General features: G+C 50.5%; 2 protein-coding genes across 4 annotated transcripts in view; both read left to right on the top strand.

Moving 5' to 3' along the window:
* Positions 1–18,426, top strand: part of LOC311530265 (uncharacterized protein) — a gene marked incomplete at its 3' end in the record, with an annotated part of 506,005 nt that overhangs the window by 191,148 nt on the left and 296,431 nt on the right. The window lies entirely within an intron of this gene.
* Positions 362–8,953, top strand: LOC311531236 (uncharacterized protein). 3 transcript variants are annotated; one of them, XM_084648465.1, is made up of 4 exons: positions 362–799; positions 4,068–4,194; positions 5,892–6,005; positions 6,358–8,953. In XM_084648465.1, exons 2-4 carry the CDS (start codon positions 4,068–4,070, stop codon positions 7,557–7,559), a joined length of 1,443 nt encoding a protein of 480 aa, XP_084504591.1. In that variant the 5' UTR covers positions 362–799; the 3' UTR covers positions 7,560–8,953. The 3 variants fall into 3 exon arrangements, with proteins under 3 accessions (XP_084504591.1, XP_084504592.1, XP_084504593.1); XM_084648466.1 differs by having other exon boundaries at positions 524–799; positions 6,361–8,144; XM_084648467.1 differs by lacking the exon at positions 362–799 and having other exon boundaries at positions 4,079–4,216; positions 6,358–8,144.

Genomic DNA, 18,426 nt, shown 5'->3' with positions numbered 1-18,426 from the left:
AGAAAGACAAACATGGCACATCCAGTGCAGGTCACAACAGCTGAACCCCCCCCCTTCCATATCACCTTCCTACTATGAGCTTCCTCAGAGCAGTTTGCAAGACGTAAGCCTCACTGGGCTCACTCCAGGCAAACTCCCAGGCAAACTCCTGCTGTGGGCTGCTCTGCTGTCCCCCGCTGCTCAGCTGGTTCGGGAAGCTCTGGCTATTTTTAAACAGCCAGGCTTCCCAGTCCCAGGCAAACTCCTGCTGTGAGCTGCTCTGCTGTCCCCTGCTGCTCAGCTGGTTCAGCGGCGCTCCCAGTCTTTGCTCCTTATCCCCCCTCCCCCGGATCTGCACGTCTCCTTTCTGCCCATTGACAAGGTGGCTTCTATGCACGATGTCCCCTTAATGCTGAGAGAAGCTGCCCATGCCCAGGGGATGTGGGCCCCCCAGGAGGCAGGGTCTGGGGCAGGGGGCTTCAGTGCAATCCCTTGAACACTAGGACCCAGGAGCAGCTGTGATGCGGCTCTGGGAGCGATCGCTGGGGTCACTCAGGCCCGCAGCAGGAAGTGAATCGCTCTCGCTGCAGTGACTCTGCGGCGCTGTGGGGAGCCCACGCTCCTTGCAAGATCCCCGAGCCCCGGCGGCTGCTGCTGGGGACCCCGGAGCCCTGGCTGCAGCCGGGAGAGGGGAATCTCCAGCAGTAACATTCCCGCTGCTCCCAGGAGCCTCTCCCGGTGCAGAGACCCCAGCCTGGCCAGGACCCCTCTTCCCAGGCCCCAGCCCCTGCTCCCAGGGAGGGCACCGCTTGTAGGGAAGGTAAGAGAGACCTGCCCATCCCCAGGGAGCGGTGCCCCCCGGTGCCATCCTGGCTGCAGGGGGAGGGTTTGGCCCCAGGCTGCTCCCAGCGGGGCTGGCTGCGATTCCCTGCCCTGGGCCCGGGGAAGCTGCCGCCAGCTCCCGGTGTTTGCGGGGCCGGTGAAGCCAGCGCGCGCCGTGGGGAGGGCTGGGACAGAGAGAGGGGGCTGAAGAGGGCAGGGGGCTCTGAGAGCCAGAGGGCATTGAGGGGTGATGGTGAACAGAGACGTGTGAGGGGGCAGGAGGGAGGTAAACGGGGATGCAGGGGGCGGGATGGGGATGTGGGGCTGCTGAAGGGGGGCTGAGGGAATACCCAGGAATCAGGGAGAGGATTCTGGGGCTCAGGGGAACAGAGCTGGAATAGAGGGAAATTGGAGTGTGGGGATAAAGGGAAGGAAAGGGGGGATGTGAGGAGAAGGGGCTGTAGGGAGGCTGGAAGGAGAATATGAGAGCAAGCAGAGACCGGCTGGGGAAGGGAGAGCCAGAGAGTAGGAGAAGGGAGCGGGATGGTGAGAGATACAACGGCAGCTCCCCCAGCCCATGGGGTAGGGGAGGGGGCTGCCCTTTTCCAGCAGCCAGTGTGGAATCTTTTCCCCTAGAAATGGTCAAACAAGTATTGGGGTAGGCAGGGGACTTCCCCCCAAGGGCTCAGCATTTACAAGGCAAATATCCACCTCCCACACATCTTGCTCCAAATTTAGTCTTTGTTTTTTTAAGACAGTCTCATTATTTGTGGGTCTGACTTCAGCATGTTAAATGTTTGGGGTTGACAGGACTGAACAGGGCCCTGCTCTGAATCCTGTGCAGATTCTGTGTTAAACCAGAGTTACTGCTAGCAACAGCAGGCAACCAGTCCAACTGGTATTTATTTTGGTTTGGTTCAGGTTCTGTTCCATTCAATTTGTTCAGTTTCATTTCTGGTTCTAGCCACCCAAGGAAACAAAAATAAAAGTTCAGATACCAGTTTAAATCCTATGTCAAATCTTAGTGGAGGTAAATTCAAAAAAGAGAGCTGCAACTTAAAATGTTTTGATTATTGGCTGTTTATTTGTTTTTTACTTTACCATTACTTGAGTTTTCCAAGTGCTTTTGTGTTGTGAAATTAACAAGATTTTTTTTTCATGCACAATTTGTTTGAGCATGAAGTAACATTTTTGCTTTGCCATATTGGACCTCTGCAGTGAAAGGATATATTTGAGGCCTGGAAATTTTCTTTCAACACTCACTTGTGTTGGTGGAACTGCCAGTACAATTTTTGCTAGTTGATTCAGCTTAGGCGTGACATTTTTTGGATGTTCCCAGTAGTTTGGTATGTTTCTTTCTTATAGAGATGTGGCCCATCTGTGAATGAATCAGGAATTGGCCCATTCCTTTTTTGGGCTTTCCTTCGTCCAGATATCGCTTCCGTTTTAGAGATTTCAAAAGCTTTCAGAAGACGTTCTAATTCAACTTTCAATTTCAGACGTGACTGACATTCATTCTGTGACATCATTATTTCTGGCTTCTGACTCAAACATTTCCATCTTCATCCATGTTATGGTATAATGAAATTTTACCTTGACTCTGTCCTCTGCTGACAGTGGGGGTTGATATCTAGAATCAAGACATACGTATGAGAGAAACATAACTATCAGGGGTAGGGGTGGGGGATTGGAGGTGTGTATCAGACAGTGTCCTGGGGGGCTTGGGAATGAGCCCTGCAGGCGGCTTCAGTGGGGAAGGGAATTTGGAGCATGAACCCTGCCTCAAGAGGAGCAACTGGAGGGAGGAGTTGCCCCAGGGGCTGGGGATCATGGGAGGAGGCCTGTCTAAGGGGAGAAGGTTGGGGAGCCATGACCTTGGCCCTTGGGCTTGAAGAGTTATTATGAACTTCAGGGCCCAAGGAGCATCCCACCCCTTCTCTCCCCATGGGGGGCATCTCAGAGATGGTTCCTGTACCTCTGGGCCCCCCTTCTGCCTCCTATGGTGTGCAGGCAGCTCCCAAGCATCCCCTCTCGCTCCCCGCGCTTGTGGGCTGGCCCCCTTCTCTTCTCATTCTCGTCTCACTGTCCTGGGCCAGGCCATTCTGGGAGCTATCATCCGCCCATGGGCTAATTTGTTTTCTGCTCTTGAAATGAAAATAAGATCACTGTAGTTTTTTTAATATTGAGCTTTAAAAATGCTGGATATCTATTTTAACTGGTAATAGTCCACCCCCCCTCTCTTTTTTTGTTCAGTTCAGGTTCAGTCAGTAAAACAAAATGATGGTTCACTTTTTGTTCCAGTTCCAGTACAAAATACTGGCCTGGGGACAATATCGGGGGGGATCCTTCAAAGTGGCTCATTTTATTCTGCTTTTTTCTAGGGTTTGACTCAGAGACTCTGTTCCTGGGAGGGTTTAATAGTGTCTCATAGGTTTAGTCCCGGTGGGAGCGGTCAGGTCTGTGCTGTAATAACGTAACTCAGGGTTTTTCCAGCATGGCAGAGTCTAGAGTGTGTGTCTGCAGGGAAAGAGCCTGGGGAGAATCGGTTGTGAAATGGACTAACACTAATTCAGAAACCTCCCCAGTTGCCCTTCTCACCCTGAAAGGCTGCAGAATGATGACCATGTTTTGCTCCAGATCATCCCATCTTCCTAGGGGACGGGGCAGGGAAATGGCTGTGGTGGATCCAGCTCAGGTGGGGGATTTTGGAGGGAGCTGCTCGGGAGGATTGTTGGAGAGGGGGCAGGGCGGGAATACACAGGATGAGGCAGGGAGGGGGACAGGTTGTGATAAACCTGCTGGGACATGCTCAGCCTAGGGCCTGATTTATGAACAGGCGCAGTGGGGGTGGGGTGCAAATTCCACCATTTCTGAAACAGGAAACAATCCCTGGACAGTGCTGGGAAAACAGACCAGGGTGCTGGATCCTGAACCCACTGGCCCAAGACTGAAGTGAAATGCAAAGGGAAGGTGCTGGGATTCCTGTCCCTGTCCCCTGCACAGAGCTCTGCTTCCCATGTCAGCTTGTGCCTAGTAGGTGTGTGGTCAATGAAAAGACCCTGCCTTCCATCCTCTGCTGGGAGGGACAAGGAGCTTTCACCTTCTCTGTGTTCCCTGGAGACTCATGGCCACTCTGAGTGGGTTGGGCTAGAATTCTGCTCCTCCAGGCCTCCCAGAGCTGTTGTATTTTGGTGCTTCTTCCCCCATGAATAGTGGGATTGTGGCTCGGACAGCAGGTACTGAGTGGGGAGCACCTGTTTTTTCAGATGCCGGTGACCTTCGAGGAGGTGGCTGTGTACTTCACGGAGGGGCAGGGGGCTCTGCTGGACCCCGGTCAGAGAGCCCTCTACAGGGACGTCATGCAGGAGAATTATGAGACTGTGACCTCGCTGGGTAAGGATTCCTGTCCCCTCAGGTATTTGAAGCCACGGGGTCTGTGTTTCTGCATCTGGTCAGGTTCTTCCCTGGTCAGTTAGATTAGAGCGGAATGGCATTGTCCAAAGCTCCAGTTTGAGAGAGCCATTTACCTCCATACCCTCTCCAGTGGGATGAACCTAATGGACCTGCTAATTCATCCGCATCCCTCCAGCTTTCCCAGGGGCAGAAGCCATTTATTATCCTATGTGCATTAATTCTTACTCACATGCAGGATCTCTGCGCACCTCCCTTCCTGGAACTGGCTCCTGTGACACTCTATACCTTGGGGGAGCCCCCTATAGCCCCCATATTCCTCTTCTGTATGTAATTGTGATATTGCATATAAAGCATGCCATGTGAGGTATTAGGGAAAAGGTTCTGATCGGCTTAAGGTCACTGTTCTATCTAAATATGTGTATCTTTAGTGCATATGAAGTTATGAGATTGTTTTATATGGTTGTAACTAAAATATGCTGTGGGCTTGGGAGGTGCCCAGATACTGGCTCTACGGAGACAATGAAAAGGGAGGTAACCAACAGCCGGGTGGGTGCTATTGCGCAGAAATCACCAGCCATTCTCCAGCAAGGGAGTTACAATTCAGTGACTCACCGGTATGAGGCCACACCAGGGGAATTGCTCAGCCTGGCCCTGGAGACTCAGCAAAGCCCCCAGACATGACTAGATTTGTGCTTCCCGAGCACATGGGACTGAGGATATAAAACAGAACACAGTGGCCACATGCTGGGCCTTTCTTCTTCACTCACCTACACTGAAAGCAACAAGGACACTGAAGGTGAAATCTGTATACTGTGGACTGCAATATCCAGTGGGGTGAAAAAAACTGCTTAATCTAGATGTTGCCCAGTCTAATAGGGTCGAGAGTTTAGACTGCGTACTTATATTTTATTTTTTTGGTAACTAACTCTGATTTTTTGCCTATCACTTAATACCACTTAAAATCTATCTTTCATAGTCAATAAACTTGTTTAACTGTTTAACTTTACCAGTGAGTTTGCCTGAAGTGAATGGTAAATTGCTCAGATATCAAAGGCTGTTGTATATCCACTTTCCATTGATAAAGTGGTGAACCAATTAATAAATTAGATGGTATATTCCTGAGGTACAGTGCTGGGAACTACAGGGATTTGGGTCTGGTGCCTTTCCTTGTGTGATTCATGAGTGGCTCTGGGATTATTCATGCAATCTAGCTGTGTGGGGGGGGCTCCACATGTGGTTGTGCTGAGTGATAATAGTGCATGGAGGGGTTGCTGCTGGTCACTAGCAAGGCATTGTAAGAGATATCCCAGGCTGGAGAGAGTTCAGCAGGGCACAGCGGTCCCACAGTCCCAGGCTGGGATCCCATCACAGCTCCATCTGTGGGGAGGGCTCTGGAGGTTTACACAGAGACAGGGGTTTAACACTAGATCTGTGTGTGCCTCAGCAAGTCCCCCAGAGCACAGAGATCCTGAACACTCCTAGAGAGGGTATGACAACTCCCCCTCCCTCAGACATCGGCCTCTCCCAAGGGGGCTCAGTGACCATGTGCCCATCTGTTCAGACCCCACAACCCCCCAGCAAATCATGGGGTCAGTTTAAACTCAATATGTGCCCTCTGTGACAAGTACTCCACCGATCCTCAGTGCACTCACATGCCTGATTTTGCCCCCGAGCAGGACTCCCCATTCCCAAACCTGACCTGATTGCCCAGCTGGAAGCAGGGGAAGAGCCATGGGTCCCGGATCTTCAGGTCTTTGAGGAAAGGAAGATCCCAAGAGGCACCCACACAGGTGAGGATTCAGTGACACTAACACAGAAACTATATGGCAAATGGAGGAAAAAGCTGAAAATCCCCAAAATGTGGTGTGGCCCCCTCAGTTCTGCCTCATCCCACCCAGATCAGGCTGTGGTGAGCAGGTGTCATATCATCATGGCCGATATCGCTCATGGCTTCCCACCCACCCTGTTAGCTGTCAGGAGTTTTCTCCCTGACTTCACTTCCCTGTGCGTGTTTGGGTGGGATGTTGAGGCAGAATCCAATTTCTCAATCTCCCCAACAGTTATTGTGTTGTGTTTTCCTTCTTTGTTGTTCCCCTTTCTGCCAGTCCAGACAATGACTCCTCCCTGGACTCTCTTCCCCAGCAGGTGATGAGACAATGAGTGATAACGAGGAGGGGGATCCACAGCAGGAAGGACTTGAGCAAGTAGAACTCCAGGGGACCTTTTTAAGAAAAGCTGGAGGGGAGTTCTCCCAGTGCTGGGAACAGAGAAAAGCCTGGAGTAATTGGCACAGGTCAGAGAGGAAGCTAGGAAAATGCCCAAGGAAGAAAGTGGAGGAATCCATTGAATGTGGGAGAGGAGGCAAGGATCCCAAGGAATCTGCAGCCCAGCAGACAAATCAGAAGGAAAAGAAACTGTATACATGCTTGGACTGTGGGAAAAGCTTCAGTCAGCGCTCAGGTCTTATTTGTCACAGGAGAATCCACACAGGAGAGAGGCCATACAAATGCCTTCAGTGTGGGAAAAGTTTCAGTGCACCATCAGCCCTTATTGTACATCAGCGAACCCACACGGGAGAGAAACCCTATAAATGCTTGGACTGTGGGAAAAGTTTCAGTCGGCACTCAGCCCTTAATAGCCATGGGACAATCCACACGGGAGAGGGACCATATAAGTGCCTTGAGTGTGGGAAAAGTTTCAGTGTACCCTCAGCCCTTATTACACATCAGAGAATCCACATGGAAGATAAACCCTTTAAATGCTTGGACTGTGGGAAAAACTTCAGTCAGCACTCAGGACTTATTAACCACAGGAGAATCCACATGGGAGAGAGACCATATAAATGCCTTCAGTGTGGGAAAAGTTTCATTGTAACATCAGCCCTTATTACACATCAGAGAACCCACACGGGAGAGAGACCCTATAAATGCCTTCAGTGTGGGAAAAGTTTCACTGAATCATCAACCCTTATTGTACATCAGAGAACCCACACAGGAGAGAAACCCTTTAAATGCTTGGACTGTGGGAAAAGCTTCAATAGGAGCTCAAATCTTACTACCCATCGGAGACTGCACACGGGAGAGAGACCCTATAAATGCTTGGACTGTGGGAAAAGTTACAATGGATCATCAGCCCTTATTGTACATCAGAGGATCCACACAGGAGAGAGACCCTATAAATGTTTGGACTGTGGGAAAAGCTTCAGTCGGCGCTCAATCCTTATTAGACATGGGAGAATCCACACTGGGGAGAAACCCTATAAATGCTTGGAGTGTGGGAAAAGCTTCAGTCAGCGCACAGGCCTTATTAAGCATGGGAGAACCCACAAGGGGGGAAAACTGTGAAAATGCCTCCATTGTAGGAAAAGCTTCCAACAGAACTCACACCTTATTAGACAATCCACATAAAAGAGAAACCCCATAAATACTTGAATGGTGGGAAAAGCTTCAAACCCAGGCCATATCTTCCTAAACATCAGAGAATTCACATGGGACAGAATCTATAAATGTCTCAACTGTGGAAAAAGTTTCATTTGAATATCAAACCTTGCTTCACATTAGACGATCCACACAAGAGAGAGAGCCCATAAATACTTTGATTGTGGGAAAAGCTTCAATAACTGGAGGGAAAGATTCAGTCTAAGCTCACACATTATTCCCCATCAGATAATTCACAGAAGAAAGAGCTTGAATGTGGGGGTACCTTCTTTTGGTGCGCACACAGCATCAAGCATCAGCAAATCCAAACAAGGAGGAGCCCTCTCAGATCTGCTTAGCATGAAAAATGCTTCAGTTGGAGCTAACACCACATTGAACATCAGAGACTCCTCCACACAGGAGAGAAATTCTCTCAGTGCCCTGACTAGGGCCGGTCTTAGTAAAAACTCCATTTCCTAATTCCCACACACAGCAGTGGCATTTGGCTCCCAGGTATCCAGCTGCCCATGTCTGGGGGCAGGTTCCAGCAGCAGCTAACCCCAATCTGATCAGTGACCCTCTGGCTTTGCCTGGTCTAAGCAAACCTCTGGCAGAGGAGGAGCAGTTCTGATCAGCCCCTCCTCCCTGCTGTAGCCCTGGCTGCTGAACTGATGGGCCTTCCTGCCTCCTGGTAACTGCTGAGGAACGGGAGAGAGAAATTCCTCCAGAAGCTCCCTCTGCTTGGATGAAGTTCTCTTCTTTCCTTTCCCTTCCCAGTCAGGATGCCCCTTCCATGGAGACTAGGAGAGGGAGGCTCCACATTCACTCTAGACACCTGTCCCCACCCCTCATTTTCCAGTAGCCTGTGGGCTGGGCTCCCCCACTTACCTGGAGCTAGTCCCTGCAGGGTGAATGTCCCTGAATGCTGGCAACTCTTCCTCTCCCTAAATCCCCTACGGTGCTGGGTTCTGGAAGGGACCAGGAGGGATGGGTTGGGGAAGACAGTGGGTGATTGAATGGTTGGGTCCGGTGGATGTGGGGAGTGTAGGGTACTCAGTGCCGGGGAAATCAAATGTTAGGGAGGCCATTTGGTCACATGCTTTGATATTAGTTTAGTTTGACAGGATTTAGCATAGCTTTTTTTGAGGATATTACGAGATAAATGCTTGTTTGCCAGAAGTCTTTTTTATTTATTTTAACCTTTCTTTACCCTTTGTCATGAGATGTTTGTGTGTTTGAACAATTGTGTGTTTGGGGGAGGGATAGCTTAGTGGTTTGAGCATTGGCCTGCTAAACCCAGGGTTGTGAGTTCAATCCTTAAGGGGGCCATTTACGGATCGGGGGGGGGGGGGGGAATGGGAATTGGTCCTTCTTTGAGCAGGGGGTTGGACTAGATGACCTCCTGAGCTCCCTTCCAACCCTGATATTCTATGATTCTATGAACAATGAACCTTATCAATATGTCTCAGCACGAACACTGATGGTGAGTGCTAGACTCGCACTCAGAGAGGCAGAGACTGAATGGGGCATGGAGTTACTGCCTGATCCCTGCAGAGATGTTAGATGCAGTGAGAAGGGGTAGAGGATGGGTGGTATAGGGAACAGAGCTGGGAAACAACAGACTTTCCTCTTGAGAGCCAGACAGTGGAGGCCGAGAAGTCTGTACTTGCTGCATCAATGCCAGAGAGACACAGGAATTGTCCTATGAGTGTTGGGTGAAGCCATCCCTGAAATCTAAAAGACTACAAATGATGCCCCCACAGGAATAAAGAGGGGAGGTGGCAGCATCTCCCGAATGCTGAGAGGACGAGACTGGGCAGAGACAAGAAGGAAGCTGGAGAAGACAACAGGCCACCTGGGCCAACCTTGGAGCCAGGCTGACCCCCATCCTTGAGGCCAGAGTGGGCTAAGGAGACTGACAGCCCAGCTGGTCACCCCTCCCCATCTACCAGAGTGTCCTGTGTGGGGATGACAAAGACTCTGTCTGCCTCACTCACCTCATCCTACACCCTGCTAATCTCAGCTGCTTGGATTCCCTGCTCTCGGAAGGTATGTCTACACTACGAAATTAGGTCAAATTTATAGAAGTCCATTTTTTAGAAAGCGATTTTATACAGTCGATTGTGTGTGTCCCCACTAAGCTCATTAAGTCGGCGGAGTGCGTCCACTGAGCCTAGCGTCGACTTTCGGAGCATTGCACTGTGGGTAGCTATCCCGCAGTTCCTGCAGTCTCCGCCGCCCATTGGAATTCTGGGTTGAGCTCCCAATGCCTGATGGGGCAAAAACATTGTCGCGGGTGGTTTTGGGTACATGTTGTCAGTCACCCCTCCCTCTGTGAAAGCAACGGCAGACAATCATTTTACGCCTTTTTGCATGCAGGCGCCATGCTGTTTTCAGCAGACGGTGCAGTAGGGCTGCAAACCGTCGTCATCAAACAACCGCTTCTGCTGCCACTCTGCTCTCCTTCTCTCCTGGTGGTCTCGCAGGTCCTCTATATGACCGTCGTCATCCACCGCTTCCGCTGCAACTCTGCTCGGCTCCTCTTGTCTCGCCATACCACGGCAAGCATACAGCCCACTCAGGTGTTGTGTCCTGGCAGCAGATGGTGCAGTAGGTTTGCAAAACTGGTCATCCAATCACCGCTTCCCCTGCAACTCTGCTCTCCTGCAGACGACATACCATGGCAAGCATGGAGCCTGTTTAGATCACCGCAGCAGTTATGAGCATTGTAAACACCTCGCGCATTATCATGCAGTATATGCAGAACCAGAACCTGCAAAAGCAGGCAAGGAGGCGATGGCAGCACGGTGACAAGAGTGATGAGGACATGGACACAGACTTCTCTCAAAGCATGGGCCCCAGCAATTTGGCTATCCTGGTGGCAATGGGGCAGGCTCATGCCATGGAACGCCGATTCTGGGCCTGGGAAACAAGCACAGACTGGTGGGACCACATAGTGTTGCAGGTCTGGGATGATTCCCAGTGGCTGCGAAACTGTCACATGCATAAGAGCACTTTCATGGAACTTTGTGGCTTGCTTTCCCCTGCCCTGAAGTGCAAGAATACCAAGATGAGAGCAGCCCTCACACTTCACAAGCGAGTGGCGATAGCCCTCTGGAAGCTTGCAACGCCAGACAGCTACCGGTCAGTCGGGAATCAATTTGGAGTGGGCAAATCTACTGTGGGGGCTGCTGTGATCCAAGTAGCCAACGCAATCGCTGAGCTGCTGCTATCAAGGGTAGTGACTCTGGGAAATGTGCAGGTCATAGTGGATTGCTTTGCTGCAATGGGATTCCCTAACTGTGGTGGGGCGATAGACGGAACGCATATCCCCATCTCGGGACTGGACCACCAAGGCAGCCAGTACATAAACCGAAAGGGGTACTTTTCAATGGTGCTGCAAGTATCACAAGGATCACAAGGGATGTTTCACCAACATCAACGTGCAATGGCCGAGAAAGGTACATGACGCTCACATCATACAGACCAGAGTTCCTGAAGAACAGCTGCAGCAAGGGACTGACTTTCCAGACCAGAAAATAACAGTTGGGGATGTTGAAATGCCTATAGTTATCCTTGGGACCCAGCCTACCCCTTAATTCCATGGCTCATGAAGCCATACACAGCACCCTGGACAGTAGTCAGGAGCTGTTCAACTATAGGCTGAGCAAGTGCTGAATTGTGGTAGAGTGTGCATTTGGACGTTTAAAAGTGCGCTGGCGCAGTTTACGGACTCAGTTAGACCTCAGCTAAACCAATATTCCCATCGTTATTACTTCTTGCTCTGTGCTCCACAACATCTTTGAGAGTAAGGGGGAGACGTTTATGGCGGGGTGGGAAGTTGAGGAAAATCGTCTGGCCACTGATTACACGCAGCCAGACACCAGGGTGATTACAAGAGCACAGCAGAGCATGCTGCGCATCAGAGAAGCTTTGAAAACCAGTTTTGTGGCTGACCAGGCTACGGTGTGACAGTTCTTGTTTGTTTATCTTTGACGAAAACCCACCCCCTTGGTTCACTCTACTTCCCTGTAAACCAACCGCCCTCCCCTCCCCCCTTTGATCACCACTTGCAGAGGCAATAAAGTCGTTGTTTTAAATTCGTGCATTCTTTATTAATTCGTCACACTAATAGGGGGATAACTGCCAAGGTAGCCCGGGCGGGGTGGGGGAGGAGGGAAGCACCGGGTGGAATGGGGGAGGAGGGAAGGACAAGGCCACACTGCACTTCAAAACTTATTGAATGCCAGCCTTCTGTTGCTTGGGCAGTCCTCTGGGGTGGAGTGGTTGGGTGCCCAGAGCCGCCCCCACGCCGCGTTCTTGGGCATCTGGGTGAGGAGGCTATGGAACTTGGGAAGGAGGGCGGTTGATTACACAGGGGCTGCAGTGGCGGTCTGTGCCTTTCCTGCGGCTCAACCATATGCCGGAGCATATCAGTTTGATCCTCTAGTAGCTTCAGCATTGCATCCTGCCTTCTCTCATCACGCTGCCGCCACCTCTCCTGTTGCTCCAGCCATCTATCCTCTCACACGGCCCTCCTGTCCTCGCATTCATTTTGTGCTTTCCTGGGCTCTGACATTGTCTGACATTTTTTGCCTTCTTATCTGTGCTAGCCTCTGGGATGGAGATGCGAGTGGCAGTGTTGAAACATTTGCATCTGCGGGAGGAAAGAAAGGGAGATTAAAATTGAAAAAGACACATTGGCCATTTAAAAGGAGGGGCTGATGTTTTCAGCCCAGCAGAAACGGCCACCTCTGAATATCCCCTTAATAAAATTCCCCTATTTCAATCAAGTGACCATGAATGATATCACTCTCCTGAGGATAACACAGAGAGATAAAGAACAGATGTTGCTTGAATGCCGGCAAACACCGGGCCCATATGCTACCATGCAATGATTCCAGACTACGTGCTACTGGCCTGGTGTGGTAGAGTGTCCTACCATGGAGGATGCAAAAAGGCTGCCCTCCCCAGAAACCTTTTGCAAAGGCTTTGGGAGTACCTCCAGGACAGCTTCATTGAGATGTCCCTGGAGGATTTCTGCCCCATCCCCAGACATGTTAACAGACTTTTCCAGTAGTTGTACTGGCCGTGAATGCATCCCAAGTCTTCAGGGCAAATTAATCATTAAACACGCTTGTTTTTAAACCATGTATTATATTTACAAAGGTACACTCACCAGAGGTGCCTTCTCCACCTTCAAAATCCAGGAGCCCAGGTTGGGAGGGTATTGGCTCCAGGGTGATAAACGGTTCTTGGCTGTCGGCGAGAACGGTTTCTCCCTTGCTTGGTGTGCGCTATCTTCAACCTCCCCCTCCTCATCATCTTCCTCGTCCTCAAAATCCTCATCCCTGTTGTGTGACACTCCTGCCTCGCAGGAGTCCACGTACAGGTGTGGGGTAGTTGTAGGTGCACCCCCTAGAATTGCATGCAGCTCATCATAGAAGCGGCATGTCTGGGGCTGTGACCCCGAGCAGGCGTTTGCCTCTTCGGTTTTTTGGTAGGCTTGCCGGAGCTCCTTAAGTTTCATGCGGCACTGCTGCGGATCCGTTATAGCCTCTGTCCTTCATGCCCTTGGAGATTTTTTCAAATATTTTGGCATTTCGTCTTTTGGAACGGAGTTCTAATAGCACAGATTCATTTCCCCATACAGCGATCAGATCTAGTACCTCCCGTTCGGTCCATGCTGGAGCTCTTTAGTGATTCTGGGACTCCATGGTCACCTCTGCTGATGAGATCTGCACAGTCACCTGTGCTGATTAGTTTGCCATGGTGGCCAAACAGGAAATGAAATTCAAAAGTTCATGGAGCTTTTCCTGTGTACCTGACCAGTGCATCTGAGTTGAGAGTGCTGTCCAGAGTGGTCACAATGGAGCACTCTGGGATAGCTCCCGGAGGCCAATAGCGTCAAATTGCGTCCACACTACCCCAAATTCGACCCGGTGATGTCGATTTCTGCGCTAATTCCCTTGTCAGGGAGGAGTACAGAAATAGATTTTAAAAGCCCATTAAGTCGACAAAAAGGGCTTCGTTATGTGGACGGGTGCAGGGTTAAATCCATCTAACACTGCTAAATTCGACCCAAAATCGTAGTTTGTGCCTGAGTCCCAACATCTCTCCTGGATTCTCTGCACTTTTCTACCAGTTTGTAAATGTTACTGGTGCATGCGGGATTTGGATGCAGCAATGTGTTGGGCCGGGGATGAGGAAAGCAGTCTCTCTTTGTTCGTCCTTTGGAATAATAAAGTAGAATTTAGTTTTTCACACTCCTGCTGTCCTTTTATTTTGCATCAAATACCGACCAGATTCAGAGTGGAGGTTAAATGTAAAAGCAATGCAGATGTGGTCTGGTATGAAAATGCACAGTGAGGTCACCCATACAACCTGACCTCTGCCTTGTCATAGGCTCAGTTGCAGGTAGTATACTCACAATTCTTAAGTGATTCTGATCTCAGAGCTGGGTTTCAGCCCAAGACCCCGCTCTCTCATCTTTACCACCCGCCTAATTCTAACTCAGACCCTTTCCAATCAATGGGGCTATTGGCAGTAGTTAGATTTTGGGTAAGATTTTCAAAAGCATCTTTTGCAAAATGATGTAGGGCTGGGTATTTAAAGGTATCAGGCACCTGACAATGCAGATAAGGGCCCAGTGGCGTGTTCAAAGCAAGCTAGGCACCAGGGGCTAGATCCAGAAAAAGATTTAGGTGCCTGGCCACTACTTTCACTTTAGGTACCTGAATCTGATATTTAGATGCTGCCAATCCACAAATCACCACTCAGTGGCTGCCTAGCTCTGTAGGTGTCTAAGCCCTGATCTACACTAGGACTTTAGGTCGAATTTAGCAACGTTAAATTGATTTAAACCTGCACCCGTCCACACAGTGAAGCCCTTTATTTCGACTTAAAGGGCTCTTAAAATCGATTTCCTTACTCCACCCCTGACAAGTGGATTAGCGCTTAAATCGACGTTCCCAGCTCGAATTTGGGGTACTGTGGACACAATTCGATGGTATTGGCCTCCGGGAGCTATCCCAGAGTGCTCCATTCTGACCGCTCTGGACAGCACTCTCAACTCAGATGCACTGGCCAGGTAGACAGGAAAAGAACCGCAAACTTTTGAATCTCATTTCCTGTTTGGCCAGCGTGGCAAGCTGCAGGTGACCATGCAGAGCTCATCAGCACAGGTGACCATGATGGAGTCCCAGAATCGCAAAAGAGCTCCAGCATGGACCGAACGGGAGGTACGGGATCTGATCGCTGTTTGGGGAGAGGAATCCGTGCTATCAGAACTCCGTTCCAGTTTTCGAAATGCCAAAACCTTTGTGAAAATCTCCCAGGGCATGAAGGACAGAGGCCATAACAGGGACCCGAAGCAGTGCCGCGTGAAACTGAAGGAGCTGAGGCAAGCCTACCAGAAAACCAGAGAGGCGAACAGCCGCTCTGGGTCAGAGCCCCAAACATGCCGCTTCTATGATGAGCTGCATGCCATTTTAGGGGGTTCAGCCACCACTACCCCAGCCGTGTTGTTTGACTCCTTCAATGGAGATGGAGGCAATACGGAAGCAGGTTTTGGGGACGAAGAAGATGATGATGAGGAGGAGGTTGTAGATAGCTCACAGCAAGCAAGCGGAGAAACCGGTTTTCCCGACAGCCAGGAACTGTTTCTCACCCTAGACCTGGAGCCAGTACCCCCCGAACCCACCCAAGGCTGCCTCCTGGACCCAGCAGGCGGAGAAGGGACCTCTGGTGAGTGTACCTTTTAAAATGCTATACATGGTTTAAAAGCAAGCATGTGAAAGGATTACTTTGCCCTGGCATTTGCGGTTCTCCTAGATGTAGTCCTAAAGCCTTTGCAAAAGGTTTCTGGGGAGGGCAGCCTTATTTCGTCCTTCATGGTAGGACACTTTACCACTCCAGGCCAGTAACACGTACTCGGGAATCACTGTAGAACAAAGCATTGCAGTGTATGTTTGCTGGCATTCAACCAAAATCCGTTCTTTATCTCTCTGTGTTATCCTCAGGAGAGTGAGATATAATTCATGGTCACCTGGTTGAAATAGGGTGCTTTTCTTCAGGGACACTCAGAGGAGCCCATTCCTGCTGTGCTGTTTGCCTGTGGCTGAACAGAAATGTTCGCCGCTGTTAGCCACAGGGAGGGGGGAAGGTTGAGGGGGTAGTCACGCGGTGGGAGGAGGCAAAATGCGACCTTGTAACGAAAGCACATGTGCTATGTATGTAATGTTAACAGCAAGGTTTACCCTGAAAGAGTGTAGCGACTGTTTTATAAAATGTATCTTTTTAAATACCGCTGTCCCTTTTTTTTTCTCCACCAGCTGCATGTGTTTCAATGATCACAGGATCTTCTCCTTCCCAGAGGCTAGTGAAGCTTAGAAAGAAAAAAAAACGCACTCGCGATGAAATGTTCTCCGAGCTCATGCTGTCCTCCCACACTGACAGAGCACAGACGAATGCGTGGAGGCAAATAATGTCAGAGTACAGGAAAGCACAAAATGACCGGGAGGAGAGGTGGAGGGCTGAAGAGAGTAAGTGGCGGGCTGAAGACAGGGCTGAAGCTCAAATGTGGCGGCAGCGTGATGAGAGGAGGCAGGATTCAATGCTGAGGCTGCTGCAGGACCAAACCAGAATGCTCCAGTGTATGGTTGAGCTGCAGCAAAGGCAGCTGGAGCACAGACTGCCACTGCTGCCCCTCTGTAACCAACCGCCCTCCTCCCCAAGTTCCATAGCCTCCACACCCAGACGCCCAAGAACGCGGTGGGGGGGCCTCCGGCCAACCAGCCACTCCACCACAGAGGATTGCCCAAAAAAAAGAAGGCTGTCATTCAATAAATTTTAAAGTTGTAAACTTTTAAAGTGCTGTGCTTAAAGTGCTGTGTGGCATTTTCCTTCCCTCCTCCACCACCCCTCCTGGGATACCTTGGTAGTCATCTCCCTATTTGTGTGATGAATGAATAACGAATGCATGACTGTGAAGCAGCAATGACTTTATTGCCTCTGCAAGCGGTGATTGAAGGGAGGAGGGGAGGGTGGTTAGCTTACAGGGAAGTAGAGTGAACCAAGGGGTGGGGGGTTTCATCAAGGAGAAACAAACAGAACTTTCACAGCGTAGCCTGGCCAGTCATGAAACTGGTTTTCAAAGCTTCTCTGATGCGTACCGCACCCTCCTGTGCTCTTCTAACCACCCTGGTGTCTGGCTGCGCATAACCAGCAGCTAGGCGATTTGCCTCAGCCTCCCACCCCGCCATAAACGTCTCCCCCTTACTCTCACAGATATTGTGGAGCACACAGCAAGCAGTAATAACAGTGGGAATATTGGTTTCGCTGAGGTCTAAGCGAGTCAGTAAACTGCGCCAGCGCGCCTTTAAACGTCCAAATGCACATTCTACCACCATTCTGCACTTGCTCAGCCTGTAGTTGAACAGCTCCTGACCACTGTCCAGGCTGCCTGTGTACGGCTTCATGAGCCATGGCATTAAGGGGTAGGCTGGGTTCCCAAGGATACATATAGGCATTTCAACATCCCCAACAGTTATTTTCTGGTCTGGGAAGAAAGTCCCTTCCTGCAGCTTTTGAAACAGACCAGAGTTCCTGAAGATGCGAGCGTCATGCACCTTTCCCGGCCATCCCACGTTGATGTTGGTGAAACGTCCCTTGTGATCCACCAGAGCTTGCAGCACTATCGAAAAGTACCCCTTGCGGTTTATGTACTCGGCGGCTTGGTGCTCCGGTGCCAAGATAGGGATATGGGTTCCATCTATAGCCCCACCACAGTTAGGGAATCCCATCGCAGCAAAGCCATCCACTATGACCTGCACATTTCCCAGGGTCACTACCCTTGATATCAGCAGATCTTTGATTGCGTGAGCTACTTGCATAACAGCAGCCCCCACAGTAGATTTGCCCACCCCAAATTGATTCCCAACTGACCGGTAGCTGTCTGGCGTTGCAAGCTTCCACAGGGCTATCGCCACTCGCTTCTCAACTGTGAGGGCTGCTCTCATCCTGGTATTCATGCACTTCAGGGCAGGGGAAAGCAAGTCACAAAGTTCCATGAAAGTGCCCTTACGCATGCGAAAGTTTCGCAGCCACTGGGAATCGTCCCAGACGTGCAACACTATGCGGTCCCACCAGTCTGTGCTTGTTTCCCGAGCCCAGAATCGGCGTTCCACAGCATGAACCTGCCCCATTAGCACCATGATGCATGCATTGGCAGGGCCCATGCTTTCAGAGAAATCTGTGTCCATGTCCTGATCGCTCACGGGACCGCGCTGACGTCGCCTCCTCGCCCGGTATCGCGTTGCCATGTTCTGGTGCTGCATATACTGCTGGATAATGTGTGTGGTGGTTGATGTGCTCCTAATTGCCAAAATGAGCTCAGCGGCCTCCATGCTTGCCTTGGTATGGCGTCCGCACAGAAAAAAGGCGCGGAACGATTGTCTGCCGTTGCTCTGACGGAGGGAGGGGCGACTGACGACACGGCTTACAGGGTTGGCTTCAGGGAGCTAAAATCAACAAAGGGTGTGCCTGTACATCAAGGAGTATTTCAGGCAGGACTGCACGGAGGGTTCCAATAAGAAATGGTGCACCAAAGTTATCGTTGTTATTGGAACAAGGAGGTTAGCCTGGCCTCTGATTGATACATGGCTAGATTAACCTTGCTGCGCCTTCTCTGTGACTGACTGCAGTGTGATCTAGACAGGGGAGGAGGAAAATGAGTACAAAACAAATCTGGTCTATTTCTTGTTCTGACCTACTCCATCTATCCTTTACATCTTTG

The sequence above is a fragment of the Lepidochelys olivacea genome, assembly GCF_965140295.1.
Source record: "Lepidochelys olivacea isolate rLepOli2 genome assembly, chromosome: 14".
NCBI classification, from domain to species: Eukaryota; Metazoa; Chordata; order Testudines; family Cheloniidae; genus Lepidochelys; species Lepidochelys olivacea.
Note: the sequence above shows the minus strand (reverse complement) of the source record. Positions and strands in the feature narration are given on the sequence as shown.